This window comes from Nothobranchius furzeri, chromosome 6 (assembly GCF_043380555.1).
Source record: "Nothobranchius furzeri strain GRZ-AD chromosome 6, NfurGRZ-RIMD1, whole genome shotgun sequence".
Classification (NCBI taxonomy): domain Eukaryota; kingdom Metazoa; phylum Chordata; class Actinopteri; order Cyprinodontiformes; family Nothobranchiidae; genus Nothobranchius; species Nothobranchius furzeri.
The window spans coordinates 78,653,276-78,673,539 of NC_091746.1; the positions used below are offsets into that span (position 1 = coordinate 78,653,276).

At 41.2% G+C, this 20,264-nt stretch overlaps 1 protein-coding gene across 3 annotated transcripts in view; it reads left to right on the forward strand.

The window, feature by feature from the left end:
* ctnna2 (catenin (cadherin-associated protein), alpha 2) overlaps positions 1–20,264 on the forward strand; it is a 439,259-nt gene that overhangs the window by 154,213 nt on the left and 264,782 nt on the right. The window contains exon 8 of one of the 3 annotated variants that reach the window (XM_054744799.2): positions 8,750–9,024. The exons of the other annotated variants lie outside the window; for them this stretch is intronic. Within the exon in view, the coding sequence (XP_054600774.1) occupies positions 8,750–8,902 (153 nt within the window). The 3' untranslated portion in view covers positions 8,903–9,024. Of the gene's footprint in view, positions 1–8,749; positions 9,025–20,264 lie in introns of those variants that run through there. 3 annotated transcript variants of the gene reach the window in all.

The following is a 20,264-nucleotide window of genomic DNA, read 5'->3' on the forward strand; positions in this document are numbered from 1 at the left end:
TCATCTGAGCCACCCATTTTAAAAGGCCTGGAGAGGCCACTGGCTAGGGGTACTGTAGACAGCTGGTGTTTACTTAAAGACATACAGATATTTTTTTTTTCAGAAATCTCAGAGATTTCAACTAGTGAATGAGCTGAAACTACTTGTACTCAACGGAAACTACGGGGACACAACATACCAAAAAGTCCCAATACACTGAGAGGTAAAAATTGTATTATTTTTGTTTGGAGTATTAATGCATACCAGCCCAACTAATGCACTGTGTGTGTGTGTGTGTGTGTGTGTGTGTGTGTGTGTGTGTGTGTGTGTGTGTGTGTGTGTGTGTGTGTGTGTGTGTGTGTGTGTGTGTGTGTGTGTGTGTGTGTGTGTGTGTGTGTGTGTGTGTGTATGTATATCAAGAGTCTTGGGAAGCTGAAAATGATTTTTCCCCATTCTGAAAAATATATGTACAGCACATCATAGGGAGTCTCATAAAATCCAATAATTAATTTATAGCCCTCTCCAGAAATAAAATGGAACATGGGTTCCATTTTCCGTGTTTGTAGCTAGAAAAGAATAAATAAATACAAAACACTCTATATTAAATCATATGTGAGAGAAGTAGATTTGGAATGAGATTTATTGATTCCCCACATTGACTCTGAAGCCTAGCCTGAAGTGATAGATGTTTGACAGAAAAATGTGAATGTAGAGAAAGGAGTGGCACAGGGGAGGGATTTTATCAACATGCCTAAAATGCCTTCCCTCTCTGGGATTTACTTAGTTTTTACCCTTTCTATTGCAACAGAGCCAGAGCCATGATCCATTTCTTTTGATTAGACTTCACTCACTAATAAATGGGAGCTCTGACAGAAGAGAGTGAGAGGAGAAGTGTGAGAGGGTGAAACGCAATGCGGATACTGGATAACTGATAAACAGAGCCATCTCAATTGTGCTCTTTGAAGCAGAGCAGTGATAACTGGATTATCATCAGACGATCTGGCTTCGTTGCGAACGAGCCACCCTCGTTCAGAGTGTAAATGCAGGGCCACAATGGCTTTCATCAGGGCCACACATCTACCGTTTTATTCCAATATCACATTTATTGACACATGGGTTGCTTCATACTCTGAAACAGTCAGACTTGTGTGTTTGTAGATGGAATTAAGAATGTGGATCCAACTAAGGTAAGAGTTCACAACCATTCCTTTTTAACTTGCACAGATAGCTCATATTCAATTCAAAAATACTTTATTAATCCCAGAGGGAAATTGATTGCTGTAGTAGCTCAGAATAATAATAATAATCAAGTCATCAAAGAGTTATTATATATTACAATGGCTGTTGGCAGGAAGGATCTCCAGTAGCGGTCAGTGTTGCAGCGAAACTGAAGAAGCCTCTGACTGAAGACACTCTTCCGTTGTCGGACAGTCTTGTGAAGAGAATGCTCAGGGTTGTCCATCATTTTCCTGATTCTCTGGAGAATCCTTCTTTGCATTATCTCCTCCAGCGGTTCCACAGTCGTCCCCAGAACAGAACCAGTCTTTGTTATTAGGCTCTTGAGCCTTTTCAGGTCCCTGCTTCTGATGCTACTACCCCAACAGACGATGGCTGAAGAGATTACACTCTCAACAACAGACTTGTAGAAGATCTTCAGCATCTTGCTACATACATTAAAGGACCTAAGCGTCCTCAAGAAGTGCAGTCTTCTGTGTCCCTTCTTGTAAATGGCTTCGCTGTTCTTTCTCCAGTCCAGTCTGTTGTCCAGGTGAACTCCAAGGTATTTGTATTCCTCAACCACCTCCACTTCTTCTCCCATGATGGAAACAGTGTTGGACTCCACCTTCCATATCTGTTTTACAAAAAGCTCACACAAGCTCTTGTAATGCCAGACCAATAGGTGGTTGGTGTAAGTTGAGAGAATTGGACAGTGTACATGTGTATACTAACTGTAGAGTGATTCATTGCTTTAGAACAGGTTAATGTCAAACACCCACATTCAAAATGTGGTTTTACATGCAAAATGGCACGCTTTCTTTGAGTATACAGGTGCTGGCCAGTAAATTAGAATATCATCAAAAGGTTGAAAATATTTCAGTAATTCCATTCAAAACGTGAAACTTGTACATTATATTCATGCAATGCACACAGACCAATGTATTTCCAATGTTCATTACATTTAAATTTGATATTCATAAGTGACAACTAATGAAAACTCCAAATTTGGTATCTCAAAAAATTAGAATATTCTGAAAAGGCTGAATATAGAAGACACCTGCTGCCACTCTAATCAGCTGATTTACTCAAAACACCTGCAAAGGCCTTTAAAAGGTCCCTCAGTCTTGTTTTGAAGGCACCACAATCATGGGGAAGACTTCTGACTTAACAGCTGTCCAAAAGACAATCATTGACACCTTGCACAAGGAGGGCAAGACACAAAGGGTGATTGCTAAAGAAGCTGGCTGTTCGCAGAGCTCTGTGTCCAAGCACATTAACAGACAGGCGAAGGGACGGAAAAAATGTGGTAGAAAAAAGTGTACAAGCTCTAGGGATAACCGCACCCTTCAGAGAATTGTGACGACAAACCCATTCAAAAATGTGGGGGAGATCCACAAAGAGTGGACTGCAGCTGGAGTCAGCGCTTCAAGAACCACCACGAGGAGACTCATGAAAGACATGGGATTCAGGTGTCGCATTCCGTGTGTCAAGCCACTCTTGAACATGAAACAGCGCAAGAAGCGTCTCGCCTGGGCCAAGGACAAAAAGGACTGGACTGATGCTGAGTGGTCCAAAGTTATGTTTTCTGATGAAAGCAAGTTCTGCATTTCCTTTGGAAATCAAGGACCCAGAGTCTGGAGGAAGAGCGGAGAAGCACAGAATCCACGTTGCATGAGGTCCAGTGTAAAGTTTCCACCGTCAGTGATGGTGTGGGGTGCCATGTCATCTGCCGGTGTTGGCCCACTCTGTTTCCTGAGGTCCAGGGTCAATGCAGCCGTCTACCAGGAAGTTTTAGAGCACTTCATGCTTCCTGCTGCTGACCAACTTTATGGGGATGCAGACTTCACCTTTCAACAGGACTTGGCACCTGCACACAGTGCCAAAACCACCAGCACCTGGTTCAAGGACCATGGTATCCCTGTCCTTGATTGGCCAGCAAACTCGCCTGACCTTAACCCCATAGAAAATCTATGGGGTATTGTGAAGCGGAGGATGCAATACGCTAGACCCAACAATGCAGAGGAGCTGAAGACGACTATCAGAGCAACCTGGGCTCTCATAACACCTGAGCAGTGCCACAGACTGATCGAGTCCATGCCACGCCGCATTACTGCAGTTATTGAGGCAAAAGGAGCCCCGACTAAGTATTGAGTGCTATACATGCACATTCTTTTCATGTTCATTCTTTTCAGTTGGCCAACATTAGAGAAACAAACATTTTTTCATTGGCCTTTAGAATATTCTAATTTTCTGAGATACCAGATTTGATGTTTTCATTGGTTGTCACCTATAAATATCAAAATTAAACGTAATAAACATCGGAAATACATTGGTCTGTGTGCATTGCATGAATATAATGTACAAGTTTCACGTTTTGAATGGAATTACTGAAATATTTTCAACCTTTTGATGATATTCTAATTTACTGGCCAGCACCTGTAGTCTTGTTTCCAGCTCCTGCAGGTAACTCAGCACAGCTCCACTCTGCTCGTCAGGAGCTGAGCATGTAAGCTGGGAAAAAAAGCTTCTCATTCTGCCAGCAGGCCATTTGGACTGTGATGGTGATAGCTGTTTTTCCCCAAGTGTTCAGCAGCTTTGGTGACTACGCAGCTCCTGCTGGGAGCTTGTTGTGGTACCTTTGAATGTGACTCCTTTTAGAAACAAAGGGCTTTCTTTCCTTTTTTCTGTAATAGCCTGGTTTCATTTTATGTAAGTGTAATTGCTTTAGACCTTCAGTTGAATCTTTTTTTTTGTCCTTTTGGAGGGAATTTGGTAATGAATATAATTAGTTTCTTCTTTCGTGGAAATTGTTAATTGTAAATCCCCAATGTGTACTAGACTTAAAGGTGTGGGAAACTCATTTAATCAATAGATTTGCAGTGGTTTTCTCATAGGAATAAATACCTTGCAAGCCGTACTCAAGGCAAATAATGCCCAGAAACACCTCAGCATGGACATATGTGCCTCATCAGAGGAGAGCTTATCACAACATGATTTGGAATCTTACTTCCTGATATTTGGGCATCTTTCCTCAAAATTGATGACAGCAACACAACTCTACCTCTCTGTTTACTCTGCAACATTGATGTTTTATTTCCACCTATAACACAAGCCTGGAGGAACTTCTTTCATGTGGTTGAATTGCTAATGCTAATGGTTAGCATCTGTCAGCTGAGATATTCTCTGCTGATTCTGTACTCTCTTGCTTGTACAATCATCAATGGTTATGTAGCCCCTGAAAGGACCAAACCTTAGATTTTACGGTGTGCACTGAGTGTAGGTGATGCGTTTTAGTTGACATCTAGGCATTGGGTGTTTAACAGCTAGGTGTGAAGGGGCCCAGATGAGCATCAATCCCTCCAAGTTTAAAGCTTTTACTAGATGAAGAGGGATGTTTGGGTTTTACTCCTGATTGTGTTACCTTTATCCCCCAAGTCTGTAGGGCTGCTCAATTAAACAAATTTTGATCCCAGTTATGATCTGAGTTTTGAACGATTATAAAAACAAAACAAGCCGATTATTTACTCCTCCCACTTGCGCTGCCCTGAGTTGCAAATGAAGCACTCCTCCCACAATTTTGCCAACTTAGCGACTTTGACACTATTTCTAACAGCTTTTCAGACCCCCTTCTTGACTTTTTAAATCTTAAAAATACCTAGCAAACATCTCTGGTAGCCCTTAGCTACTTTCTGGATAACTGCCGTTGACATTTCCTGCAGGTTAGCTAAACACTCCGTCTGCGCTCCGGACCGTTCTTCAGGCCATTAGGAAAGGGAATGATGTAGTGATGTGTCGGTCGCTAAAGAAACGGCTTTCAGAGCCGGTTCCCTGTTGGATTAACCAGAGTGAGTGACACACACCGTACCTGCGGGCTCCTGAGCCGCTAAAAATGGCTAAATGTGCGCGTGCGGCGCACTAAACACACGTGCAGCTTGCCCCTGATTGCTGTGAGACCAGGTTTGGGGGGGTGGGGGGTGCAGCTGTGGTTGAGACAATTATTATATTAACTGATACATAGTTCATAAATAAGGTAGAAATAGATAGACATAAGTTCCTCACGCTGATAAATAATAACTAATCTCTCAGAGGATACGGTGCTAGTGCACTCACCTACAGCACCTTGACACGACTAAATAAATGTTATCCAACATTTTGTGAACATCAATTTATTTGCATTTATTTGTTTTAAATGCCACTGCATAATTCTCGCTGTCAGTATTTGCAAGATATTGGTATTTGGGTCTGTACTGGTTAGACTTAAATGAGTTAAACCAAGGTCTATAGCCCTTGGGTCATAGACTATGAGCTATAAGTATATTTGGTCTTTTTATATTGGGAATCAGGAGTTATTTTAGTGATCATCTTGTTTCTTATTTGTTTTTGTCCTGATTGTGCCCTGAGCAATTTTATGACTGAATAAAAACAAATAAAATCAACATAAATTGAAAAATCGTCTTAAATAATCGAGATCTCAATTTTAGTCGCAATAATCGTGATTATTGTTTTTGCCATAATCGAGCAGCCCTACAAGTCTGGATAAGCGGTAAAAGATGGATGATTGGGTGAATGGAAAGTACTAAAAATGCATACAGCTTTCAAAATGACAATATTGTTTGTGCTAAATTATTTTTTTCTTCATTCCTTTGTTCTGACATCACACATGCTCTGCTGGTCACGTTTGGACAAGATGTGGGCATCAAGGGTGGTGTAACACATGAAATTAGATTTTTAAAATATGTTATTGGCAGGACGATATTAAATATATAAAACACTGTGATAACTTTAGGTATAGCAGACTTTTGTATAACCTTCTCAGTGGCCTAGTGGTAGGGTGTCTACCCTAGGACTGGGAGATTGGGGTTTAAATCCCAGTCAGGTCATACCTAAGTCTTTAAAATGGGACACAATGCATCCCTGCTTGACACTCAGGTTGGATTGAGGGATTAAACCACCACGTAGTTTCCGAGCGCAGCCACAGCTGCAGCTTACAGCTGCCAACGGGGATGAGTCAAATATGGAGATGAATTTCACCAGTGTGACGGTGACTAATGAGACTTTAACTTGACTTTGTGCACATTTATATTGCAGAGTGACATTTCAGTACATTTTGCAGCTCTAACTTGATGTTGGTCTTAAAGCTAACATTTCTTGATTGGGTGTGAGCTTTTCTTTCAAGTGGATAAAGAGATCCAATGCCTGCTATCATTAGTTTAATTCCACTTTTCCCCGATTACTTCAGCCATTTGTTACAGAAGAAAAAATGAATTCCTGTCTATGTCAAATTATGACTAAATCCAAAGGATTATAATTGAGAAAGATCAACTAAAAGTTTTTGAAATTGTGCTTATTGTATAATTGTTTTACATTCATTTCATAAGCCTTTTAAAATGTTCACAATCAGACAAAACAAAAGTATCTCAGAACAAATTATCTCATTGTTTACATCATTACATTAAATAATAATTTGGTCCTATTTTGTTGTGCAATGGGACATCAGGGTTTTAGTTTGCAAATGATCTTCATGGAGTCAATAGCCTGTGCCGGCAAATCAGCTTAATACTGCTGCTATGCGGTGTCTTACGAACATGCCATGGTGGCATGGCGATGTGGGAATTTTGCGGCATTTGTGCCGGTACGCTTGGTAGTAATATTGCAGCAAGGCTGAACTTGTGATTGCATATGATGCCTTGGCGCAACAGAGGGTGGTGTCATGATCACATGGGGAGTCACTGAAAATGAAAGTGACCACAGGCAGTAAGTTTAGCTTTTTGAACAGAATCAGCTAAGATGATAGACTGAAGCGATGCAGAGCTCCGTAGGCTTCTCTCCGTTAGAGCTGGAGCTCAGATCTCCAGACAGTTCATGGGAACTGTGGAGGACAGAGAGCTTTAGAAATGGCTTATGAAAGTAAAAAAAAAAAAAAATGGAATGAGCGCAGCATCAAATTCAATTCAAATTCAAAAATACTTTATTAATCCCAGAGGGAAATTGATTTAAAAAAATCCTCTAAGCTTCAGAGCACCAGAAACAGAAAAGTAAAAGGTCCAAAAAATACAATTTTTCTTAAGATGCTAGAAGAAAAAAAAGTGCACAAAGGCAAACTTACAGTAGTTAACAGAGCAGCCACCCAGAGCAGTGCGAGAATACCGCGTGAATCAGTTGCAATTAAAAGCAAGTTATGTCCAAGCTAAACGGAAGAGACCAGCCCATACCCCCTTTTTACGGCCATCTTTTGTTAAAAGGACACCGCCACGGTCTGACCACTTATAAACAACCTTCCTGATGTCACGACGGCATTGCAGCTAATTGGCAGCATTCTTTTCTAAAGGGGGCTAATGTCTTTGTTGAGAGGATTATTTATTTATTTCTTTATTTTTCACTTAAACAAGTTAAAACATTTTAAAAAGAAGGCATGGGTAGACGATTCCAGATAAACTTTACAAGATATTACATTCAAATAATCTTCTTTGAAGTAAAGTATAACAATTTTCTTTCATGTTAAACATCTTTTAAAATTAGCACACATAATCATTGTGCACCAATAGACCTCATATCAGCTTGGACTATATTTCAATTCAATTCAAGTTTATTTATGTAGCGCCAAATCACGACAAGAGTCGTCTCAAGGCACTTCACATAATAAAAATTCCAATTCAGGTCAGTTCATTAAGCCAATCAGAAATAATGTTTCCTATATAAGGAACCCAGCAAATTGCATCAAGTCACTGACTAGTATCAGTGACTATATAGCAATCATCATACCAAGCAAGCATAAAGCGACAGTGGAGAGGAAAACTCCCTTTTAACAGGAAGAAACCTCCAGAGGATCCTGGCTCAGTATAAGCAGCCATCCTCCACGACTCACTGGGGATCGAGAAGACAGAGCAGACACACACACACACACACACACACACACACACACACACACACACACACACACACACACACACACACACACACACACACACACACACACACACGGACAAGTAATGTGTCTATAGTTATATTGTGATGTCTTAGTAAATATTCTATTTGGTGAAAAATAAACTTTATTGTATTTATCCTAGTGGATCTATAATTAAATGGATAAACTAGTATTAGCGCATCAAAAGTCAAGGAAACCAAAAAGCTACTATCAGGAGAGAGAGAATATTTAAGTGGTTAGCAGCAGTGTGCTAGACGATGGACCCCTCCGTGAGGCCACCACAGCTCAGCAGAACGTCATTGTCGCTTCTTCTGGGGAGAAAAACACTTAGAGAGAAAATAAAGTTAACAGCTGAAATTGCACAAAATAGTACAGTTAAAGAGCAGACTGTAGAATAAAGCAGTAGAGTGCATTTGAGTGCATACAGTACAGGGTTGTCTCTGACATCACACTGATGACCACCATTTAGTCTTTTTTAAATAATGTTAGACAAAAACAAAGATTGTTGTTTTACTGTTGTTGTTTTACTGTTGTTGTTGTTGTTGTTGTTTTCTAATCCCTAACAGTTCTTGTTTTTTGCTCTCTTGCATGTGCTGTTTGCTGTGAACTCTGCAATCACCATAATAGGTAAGTTTCTTTTTCCACTTTTTTATTGATCAGCCTGATCCTTTATTTCTGTCTCTAGAGGTAAAGTGTCGCTGTGTGGTTTATTCATTCATCATTAATTTAAAGCTGGAATTGTCTCATGCATTTGATAGTTTTCACTTTACCAAAACCTAGCCATCAGGATTATTTAATCTAAATGACTTAAAGAAGACACTTTCTACAATTTCTCACTGAGGATGTGTCATTTTTCCACAAATGAGTCATGCTCTACTCATAATATCTCTACAAATGTGAAACACATTCAGCTTTATTCAGACAGGGACTATGTATTGATGTAACCAGTGATTTGGATATTTTTAAGAATGACTTATCCGTGACATTCTGTCCTTTAATGTCAAATTTCCAACCATCACTGAAGATTAATGAGCTTAGTGTTGGTGGACAACAAAACAATACACAAAGCTACATTTACACACAAACACACACAAAACATAAGCCGTACTTTCTTTGTGATGCTATTTTCTTCACATCTACCTGTCTTTTGAAAACCTGAATTCTGTCGGAAGGGTGTGAAGAAAAGCTCTTTGCAAAAAGATCTTTTTAAGGTCTCATACAACATTAATGATACCTGTGTAACCCACATAACCTTGACAGTGCTATAGAATTAGTAATATAAGGTTCACTGGTTGTTTGAAAGCAGTAAGCATATCTGTGACACTGTCAAGTTCAGCAGTTTTGCTGAACTCAAGTTTCTGCAGTACAAACAAACACAAAGATGAACAGCTAGGCCTAGTGGTGGCAAAGGAGTGAGTACTTAAGAGTTTATGTGACTTTATTGCTATCATTACAAAATCAGATCAAACAAGAGTTGACACTCTTGGTCCCATGTCCATAGGGTTTGTTACCTTTTCAGACCTGGATTTAAGTACCGTATTTTCCGCACCATAAGGCTCACCTGATTACAGGGTGCACAGCCAATCAGCGTCCTAGTTAAAGGTTTGGTCTGCATATAAGGCTCACCTGATGATAGGGCGCACAGCCAATCAGCGTCCTAGTTAAAGGTTTGGTCTGCATATAAGGCTCACCTGATGATAGGGCGCACAGCCAATCAGCGTCCTAGTTAAAGGTTTGATCTGCATATAAGGCTCACCTGATGATAGGGTGCACAGCCAATCAACCCCGATGTCCAGCGGCTGTAGTTCTTTGGTTAATCCACCCGGTATGATGGCGAGCTCTGTGTTCCTCTTCACCTGGATTTTAACGGCGTCAGTGAGATGGGCCTGCATGAAGTCGCAGATCAGCATGGCTGGAGAAGTGTGGAAGAAGCCATCCTGTCTTTTGGTGTACACCTCCCACAGCCATGCCGCCATTGTGTCCTCATCCATCCAGCCCTTCGGGTTTGCCTTGATAATCACGCCGGCGGGAAACTTTTCTTTGGTAAAGTTTTCTGCTTGAAGATGACCATCGGCGGCAGCTTCTGGCCATCAGCCTAGCAGGCGAGCATGACGGTGAAGCAGGACTTCTCGTGGCCGGTCGTCCGCACAGACACCGTGTTGGTCCCCATTTTCTCCACGGTCCGGTTCACCGGGATGTCGAAGGTAAGCGGGACCTCGTCCATGTTGGTTATGTGCTGGGGCTGGATGTTTTTGTCTGCCATCTTCTTAGTGCAATAGGAGCGGAACAACTCGGCGTAGTCGGCGGGTAGCTGCTGCGAGACGGTAGTTCTGGTGCGGATAGAAAGCGCTCGCCTCCGCATGAAGCGAAAACACTAGGAAGGGCCTCATATAAGTCCACAATGTCCATCTCTAGTGCTAATGCTGCAGCTTTGAGACGAATGGAGATGGTGGAGACACTTCTGCTCGCCGCTCTGCGACCCACTGCTCAACTCGGTCTTCAAGCAGTGGCCATCTAGACCAGTGCCACACCTTTTATTTGGTGAGGGTGGGCGGTGTTACGGGCCGTTTCTTTGTTTTCCTGCGGACGCGGGTGTGGCTGGATCCACTTACATCCCTAATACATGCATAAAAGGTGCATCCGTATTAAAAGGCACACCGCTGGTTCAGGGGAAGATCTAAGGTTTTCAATAGTGCCTTATGGTGTAGAAAATACGGTAGCTCTTGGATGACTAACACAGTCATACAGCTGCTGCAACAAGCCCACTCACAGCTGTTGTAACTGGCTCTTGGGATGCAACACTAGGTCAGAGTTCACGTTCAAGCTGAACTCATACTGGTTTGATTTAGGAACATTTGAGGCACCTGGTTGTTCACAGGAGAACCTCAACATGATGCTAGCAGTACAACCAATACATTGTACAGATGCCATGTTAGAAAGGTAGGACTTGCAAATGAAGAATGTCTGTGCCATCAGAACACCCCCCCCCCCCCCCCCCCACACACACACACACACATGCCTGGACTAAAAGCTAATTATAACATTCTCTGAACTTCTTGCTCCTCAGATAAGAGGTAAACTGCTGTCAAAAACAAACAAACCAAACAAAATCAACAACATTTCTTGCTTTTTTTGTAACATCATTTAAGACGTCCATGTCCTGGATGATTGAAAAGCTACACCAATGTTTACCTGCAACACTAACAGGATTGCTGCGTGGATGGGTTACCCCATAAACCCATAGGTTCTTTGACATTGTTGTCTTTCTATTTGTAATGTGTGCATTGTTATCTAAAATATTCATTATAACATTCAAACAAAAAATTGACCAAAAACATGATTGGTGCCCTTACCATTCAGTCTTTTGTAATTTATAATCCCTAAGTTATGCTGTGTCAAATATGGAGACACTAGGCCTTATTCTTTTTTATGCCCGTATTTTTTTCAGCATAATAGTTTTGTTCTAGTTAAAAATTATTAAAACTAATGCAGGATGTTGATTTATAAAATTAACAAACAACAAATAGAAAATATGAAAAAAAAAAAAAAAGAAAAAACTAACTATAAACTTGTATATTACAGTACCATTGTTTTTTCCTTTTCCACAGTGGAAGTCCTCCACAGATTGTGCAACGTGGTCTGGTTCTAAACTTTTTAAAATTTACACATCTAATAACACTGTTTCTTCGAGTTTGGACAAAACTATCTTAGATGCCAGTTTTTAGTTTATTTGTAGTAATCTCAAACAAAACTGCTTAATTAGAAACCGTGCGCAATTATTGTGAAGGAATGACCTTGTCTTGACAGTTAACGTTTCTTTATCCACAAAACGTACAGAGTCATCTGAGTTTGGACCTCATGCTGTGAATGAGCTAGATGAAATAAAGAGACAGTTATGAATCCCTTTTGAGTTCCTTTTGTTGAAACACTCGATCACAATTCTCACAGAGATTCTGAGTAGCTTTTCTGCCTCTTTTATATTCAGTTGATATCAATCTTCTATCCCAGGGGCTCGTCTGAAGTAAGGAAATGCACAGCCTGCCATTGCTTGTCAGACTATAGAATCAACGGAAGGGGGCCCTGAATGTCGTCCCCCCAGATTTGAGGCAGCTGCTCCTCTTTTGTATGCTAGGGGTCTCAGAGGAGTTTAGTATATTGAGTTTGTTTTGAAATTGATGCTTCCATTAGATGATAGTCAGTCATCTGCTTCAGTGCTCACACCAGAAGAATGCCTGATTCAGAATCACTTTCTGGGAAAATGAGACAAAACACTGAAAAATACAAAGGAAGTTAAAAAATTAAATTGCACCAACCATATGTGATGAAAACCTACATTTCATGACCTTCACTCTAAGAGTTTGACTAATGCCAGCCAATCAGCCCTTAGTGTTGCCTCGGTCCTAGTCTTACCGCAGGGGAGAAGGTCTGAGAAAGAGTTGCCTCGGCACTGAAAACACAAACCTGCCGTGTGTGTCAAACCAAATTCCAGTGCCGTTCGGTACCTTTTGGGGCTGTGCCGACGGTAATGGGTAAGCGCCATTAGCCACATATTCTGTGCTGACCAGGGCAATTGGGCTAGAGACCAGAGACTAGCTTCCAGGAGACGAGCAGGGTCTGATGACGAGATTAGTTTCCATTGACACATGCACACACGCCCCCCCCCCCCCCAAAAAAAAAGCATAAGTAAACACTATGCTAGGTTTGTTTGTTGTTGATTTTTTTCACATAAGGAAATATCAATAACACATGGTAAAAAGTTCCAAAAACTGGATTTTCCATGATACGGCCCTTTTAAACAATGCCATCAAATTGGAACATTTAATTGTCTTGTATTCAAATTAATGTTCCATTCTGCATCTCCACTAGTCCATGCCATTTAAAGCTCAAACTGGGTTGCAGCTGTCTGTCCTGCTTTGATATAGTAATCAGGTTGCATGACATTGTGTTTAAGCCAAGGCGCAAACACATTAATAAACATTATGCCATAGCAATGGATTCAAAGGTGCTTATTGCTTTGAGCAGATTCTAATTAAAATCCCTTTTTGTCAGTGTTCTGCATCCATTATTTTGAATTTCTGACCTTTTTCCCCACTGACGGTGCATTATAAAAACAGATTAAGCCATGGTCTTTGTCTTGTTGATTTGCATTGCATATACAGTCAATTAGTAAAATAGAATGAAGTCCTTGTGGTCTCTCTGGACTCATCTCATCATGTCTGGCCTTTCTGGTACAACCATCCCTTTGCAAAGTGTGTCCAGACCAAATTAGGACAACATTTTTGCAGTCTTTGTGACTTCACTCGTTTTAATACCTCTCAGATTATGGTTAATGCAACTGACGCTCAGTGGCCTAGTGGTAGAGTGTCCGTCCTGAGACTGGGAGATCAGGGTTCGATTCCTGGTTGGGTCATACCAAAGACTGAAAAAAATGGACCCAATGCCTCCCTCCTTGACACCCGGCATTAAGGGTTGGATTGGGGGGTTAAACCACCAAATGGTTCACAAGCGCGGCTGTGTCTGCAGCTCACCGCTCCCCCAGGGGATGGGTCAAATGCGGAGAACAAATTTCGCACACACATCAGTGGGTGTGAGAACTGACTTTGACTTTGTCACCTTCACACCACTCACATAAAATATTAAAGTAATTATACGTGTTATTACAGGAACAAACAAGTCAGTGAGTGAAACGATGTGCTCTTATGGCCAAGAGAAAAAGTATAGAAAGAACACGTGTTCCATAACTCTAACGATGCCACTTGTGAGTCATGGTCAAGGTCTGCAGTTAGAGTTACTGTTCCTTTACATCCTCCCCCTTATAAAGGAAGCACCGTAAATTTGATATGATATGAGTCAGCACAAAAGATAAGCCAGGAAACAAAATACTCTTCACACTCCGTCTCTTCCTCCCTTCCTCACCCTGTTTTCAGACTGCATCAACTCTTGTTATGAGGACATGCAGTATTTTACACATGTAGCTTTTCATCCATCCATCCATTGTCTGAACCCACTTTGTCCACGTAGGGTCGGGGGTGGGTGGGTGGGGGTGGGGTGTTGGGTTCTGGTGCCTATCTCCAGCGGTCAATGGGCAATCAGCCGGGGTACACCCTGGACAGAGAGCCAGTCCATCGCAGGGCAACACAGAGACACACAGGACAATCAATCTCACACACACACACACACACACACACACACACACACACACACACACACACACACACACACACACACACACACCTAGGGACAATTTGGACTGACCAATCAACCTAACCGTCATGTTTTTGGACTGTGGGAGGAAGCCGGAGTACCCGGAGAGAACCCACGCATGCACAGGGAGAACATGCAAACTCCACGCAGAAAGATCCCAGACTGGGAAGCGAACCAAGGACCTTCTTGCTGCAAGGCAACAGCTCTAACCACTGCGCAGCCCCTAGCTTTTCATCGATACCAAAAATTGTACTTTATTCATTTTATTTATTTTTTTTTTACAAAAGCCCCTTAACATGCATAGTGTTTAGATAACAACCATGTAGTCCATTAATCATGAAAACATTTTGTTTATTATGAAAAAGTTAAATTAATGTTTTACGAAACCTTCTACCCAGCTTTTTGTCATTTTGTATATTCTGTCTTCGGCTACCACCCAACGCACAATGCACCCAACCTCTTTTTGGCCCCTCCCACGAGCAGTGAGCTTACGAAAAAGGGGACCTCTGTCTCAGCTTCAGGCTGTTCCCGGCCGGGCTCCATGGATAAAAGCCTGGCCACCAGGCGCTCGCCAACGTCCCCCAACTCCAGGAGGCAAAGCTTTTGATTTACCGGTCGATCTATTTTCCTATCCTCACCTATGCCCACAAGCTTTGAGTAGTGACCGAAACGGTAAAGAACGAGATCGCAGATACAAGCGACCGAAATGAGTTTGTTTCCGCAGGGTGTCTGGGCTCTCCCTTAGAGATAATGTGAGAAGCTCGGTCATCCGGGATGAACTCCATGTCGAGAGGAGCCAGTTGAGGTGGCTCATCTGCTCAGGATGCCTCCTGGATGCCACCTTGGTGAGGTTTTCTGGTACGTCCAACCAGGAGGAGACCCAAGGGAAAACTCAGGGCACACTGGAGGGACTATGTCACTCAGCTGGCCAGGGAACGCCTTGGGATTCACCCAGGGGAGCTGGCCCAAATACCGAGAGAGAGGGAATTCTGGGCCTTTTGGATTAGAGTACTGCCCTGTGACCCGACTCCAGATAAGTGGCTGAAAATGGATGGATGGCTAGATGGATGGATGGATGGATGGATGGATGGTTGGATTTATATTCTGTTGAAAATAACAGGATTTTAGAAGCTAGTTGGCAGTGGAACCAGGTACTTTTTGTGTTTGCATGTGAGTTCTTATTTTTTGACAGCTCTATTTGTCAAACCCCCTACTTGTTTTTCTCCTCTGCTTTATTCAATTAAGAAAACAATTTGAAAACATTTCAAGTCGTACGGAAATGTCTACAGAGTTGATCAAAATACTCAGACCAAGGCCGTTACTCAATTCCCAAGGACACTAGTACGTTCTTGTGTACTTGACAAGTATGTTGTTGATAAATGCAGCAGAAAGTCCATTCTATCCAGTACAGGGAGAACAAGGACAGCATTTGGAACAGAGCCACTCTGTTGCATCATAGCAACAAGTACTATCTGTTGCTACAGTTTAGAAAATGGCCTGACATAAAATAGAAGCCTATTTTGTCCCTTAAATAACAAAATAACAATGAATACATATTATTTGTATGTTTGGTCCACTTTTGATGACAATTGATAAAACATAAGCATTTCCTGGTGTTAAATGAAGAAATATGTTTGTTTTCCATCAAAACAAAGCTAGTTATAGCAAAGTTGCTTTTATTTTGATAGCAGGTTAGCTAATTAGCATTTTAAGGGATCATGAAGAGTCTGAAATTAAAACCAAATACACACAGCACATTTTACAGGTTACACACAATTCTTTACAATAACAGCCATTTTTTAAAATTTTTATTATTTGTATTTCTGAAACTCAACAGTTAGGACCTTTCTCCTCAGATGTTCAGAGTATAACGTTTTGCGAAGCAATGAATTATAGGATACATTGCTGTCCCAAGTCTGTAGAAGGATGCATTATTGCATCCTCGATAGAGTGGGCGGAGCAAGAACACATCCGGAAAATTTGAGTGAATTTGCCGTGTTATGGACTTATGACTGGAACAGTACTTGGGCCATCGTTGATGAAGTTTCACAAGGACATGATGAGTATGCATAATGAGAAACGGCCCATGTGTACATCCATCAGGGTTTAGTAACGGTTCATGCAATGTTGATACTCAAAACTCTTTTAAAGTTGTGGACTGTGTTCAGATTGACTTGAAAGATATTAACTTAATGAAGTTTAAACATTTTTCATATTTCTGATTGCAATTATGTAGTTGTGATAAACAAGCAAATTAAAAATACCACAAGGTAAGAGGGAATAAAGTTGTACCTAGGTAGTACCTTTCATCCCCTTTCATCCTGAATGAGTTCCCTGTCCTGACACAGAAAGTCGTTGTGCTGTGTTATTGCTATTGGCAGGAATGACCTCCTGTATGACTCCTTGTTACTGCAGAGCCAAAGAAGCCCCAGATTGAAGACGCTTTGTTGTTTCAAGGGTAGATTGTACAGAAGCTGTTGTTGTGTTGTCTATTATGTTGAGCACCTTATGCAACATTCTTATTTCCATAATCATCTCAAGAGGCTCCTGAGTAATCCCCAGTGAAGAGCCTGCCTTTTCCATCAGTTTATTCAGTATTTTTAATCTCTAGTTCCGATGCTGCTGCAACAATGAATTAAATGTGAATGAAGAAATAAATCACATGAATAAAGTATTAAAGTAAAAGCAATAATAGAATGATGGCAATGTGTTTTGTTGTAAATAGATTGTGTATATTATAATTACATGGCTGTGAGAGTGATACGGACAATATAAGCATCATTACATAATTTTCACTTGGACTGCAACAGCTAAAAGTAAAGCAGAGACTGAGAGTAAAAATTATGGTTCCTTTTATTTTGATTCCTGCTGTGAGTACATTATTGTTCAATCTATAATTAAACCTAAAAGCTTTGCAAATGACCCAAGGGTGATACAAACTTTTGGTGCACTCAGTGTAATTGTTCATTAGTGTAAGTTAGCATTTCCACATGTTCCAAAATGTGCCCTCATGAAACCCGTTTAAATTCAAGGCACAGTTTCTGTCTAAAAGGCCTAGAGATAAAGAAAGGCATCATGTTTATTGCATAAGAGGCACTTCTTGTTTAATTGGGTAGCTTGCTTTTATTTATTTAGTAGGTGTTCAAGGGAACATTTTCCATAGTACATGATTTCCCTTGGAAGTCATTTGTAATTTTCAAAAAATGTTTCACACTTCTGGGTGTGGAGTGATTAAAACAAGTCCCCCCACCACCACCACCACCAACGTTCGGCTTTGACATTTGAAATGTGGGAACACTTGTGGGATTTCTGACACAAAGGATGGAGGTAGAGCTCCTAATCTACCTAGCTCTTCAGGACATTTTGGTTGTCAAGCTGTCTCATTGTAATTGCTGTTCCTTTTGGGTATTTTGGCTTTTGTTTTTCTAAAAATAGGCTTGAAAGGAGCTTTTAAAATTCAAATTGACAACTGTTAGAAGCTTTCACTTTTTGGGGGCCTTTGTAGTCAAGTTGTTAGAAGATAGGAAACTAAACCTAAGGTGTGTCAGAGACTTGCAGCCTGTAACTTACAGCTGAGCTTATGCCTAGTGTTGAATTATTTTTTTATTTATTGATGAACACTGATATTTAAACCTGTAATAAATTAAAACGAACCTAATGTTTATCTTGTAGAAATAACCAAAACATGTTTTTGAGGTTTTCTTTTACAAAGGTTAATGTAGTTTTACTGCAACAGTTTTGAAAACATGTGGCTATAATCAGAGAAAAACACAAAGGCAGTGAGACACTTTCTTTTTCCATGTTTTCAGTGTAGTTAATAAGGCCCAAATTACAGATGAGAAAACATAGAGCTGAATTTTAAAAATAATTTAACGATGAAATAAAAGGTTTTGCAGGGAAGCATCATAAACTGGTGCCTATCTCCAACAGTCAACGGGCAAACAGGCGGGGTACACCCTGGACAGGTTGCCAGTCCATTGCAGGGCAACACAGAGATACACAGGACAAACAACCATGCACACACACTCGATAATTTAGACAGAACAATTAACCTGACTGTCCTGTTTTTGGACTGTGGAGCACCCGGAGAGAATCCATGCATGCACAGGGAGAACATGCTAACTCCATGCAGAAAGACCCCAGGCAGGAACGTGAACCCAGAACCTTCGTGCTGCAAGGCAACAGCTCTAACCGCTGCGCTACCACAACAATGTACATTTTAACAGAAATAATATTACCACTCACATTCCAAGATTTACTGGTACAATCCTGACTACAAATGAATGCCAGATAGATCCATAGCTGAAGGCCTCAACGCTCAAAGGTCAGGTTCCAATTATAAATAAGCTCCATTCAAGTGCACTTTTAAATAATTGCCATGCTGGTGACTGTCTACCCTGAAGAGCAAGCTCACTCACTCACGTTTAGGTGCTAATACCAATACAAAAAAATGCCAGACCCCCTCTGAAGAAGACACACTTTTTTATATGGATCCTCTCAAGAACAGGCCCTGAACACCATAGCAACAGAGGCCAAGATCTACCACACCAAGCAAGACAGCAAGGTGTAGGCACGCAAAGAGGCCCCTGAGACAATCCACCACATAACTGCAGGGTGATGCTGGCAGGGAAAGCTTACATGGAACACCACAACCAAGTGGCTGGCATCGTGTACAGGAACATCTGTGCGGAGTATGGACTGGAAGCCCCAAGGTCAAAGTGGATAACACACCCTAAGGTGGTTGAGAATAGGGCTGGGGTAAACGATTAGTTTTAAAACGATTATTCTGACGATTATTTTATCAAATAGTCGACTATTCTAATGACTATTTAGACGATTAATCTATTATTATTTTTCTTTTGCGCAATTAATAAAAACAGAAAATCTCAAATACATTCCTCAAAAAAAAGTGACCAAATGGTACTGTAAGAGAATAAACACTACAGGCCTTCCATTTTGTATAACACTGCTTTTATTGTGTTGCGGTTGGTTATGTTCTGGTGACATGTAAAACATGGGAGTGCAGGCTGCTGCCCGAGAGGTGGTTGGAGACGGAGTGTCTCCATGCTGCTTTGTTTTGGTCACTTATGTACGTGACCCTTCCTGGGGAGTCGGGCTCGTGTGCAAAAAGGAAGGGACAATGACACAGAATTTAAAAGTTAAAATGATGATCAGGTTTGTTTAGAACAACAACAAACATACATCTTTCCATCCACAGGTTGGGAATAACTAAACTAATTCTGCCTGTGGGGAATTAAAACAAAAGTACAAATAACTAGGAATGTCCCACTGGGCAACGTTTACTGAGTTCTGGACCAAAATAAGGATCTCCAAACTCTAAACTGGGTGGTTAAACCAAACTCAAGGTGATATTTTAAACTAAACCGAAAACCCACAACACTCTAAATGTAATAAAAGGGAGATCTGCACTACAAAAAAGATGAACTCTAAACCAAAACGTAACAGCTTATCCCAACGCAAGAAGCTGTTAGCGAAAATGCTAACAGTAGATTTACCAACATTAAGTTCAAGTTACCAAATTTAAATAAACCAAAGACACCCAGCAAACAGACCAGCACGGAGGAGAGACCACTACCACCAAAACAGCTCTCCTAATGTCTGAAAGAAGCTCCTTTATGAAGGGAGAAACGCTCCCGGTGATTTTCTACATCTGCGGTAGAGACGAAGCAGCACATTTGACCCCGGAAGTTGTTGTCCGTTGCTGGGAGACGAAGGCCGGCAAAACAGGAGTCTAGTAGCAGACGGACATTGTTCCCGGTCTTCGGTATTTGGCGTAGATGTTAAAGGCAGGGAAGAGGGCGAACTAGAGGAAAAACAGGCAGATTCCTCCTCTATTTACAAACTCCTGGGGATGCAACAAGTGGGCGTGGAGCATCGACTCGACTACCGTATCTGACGTCAACAAATTTATAGAGTC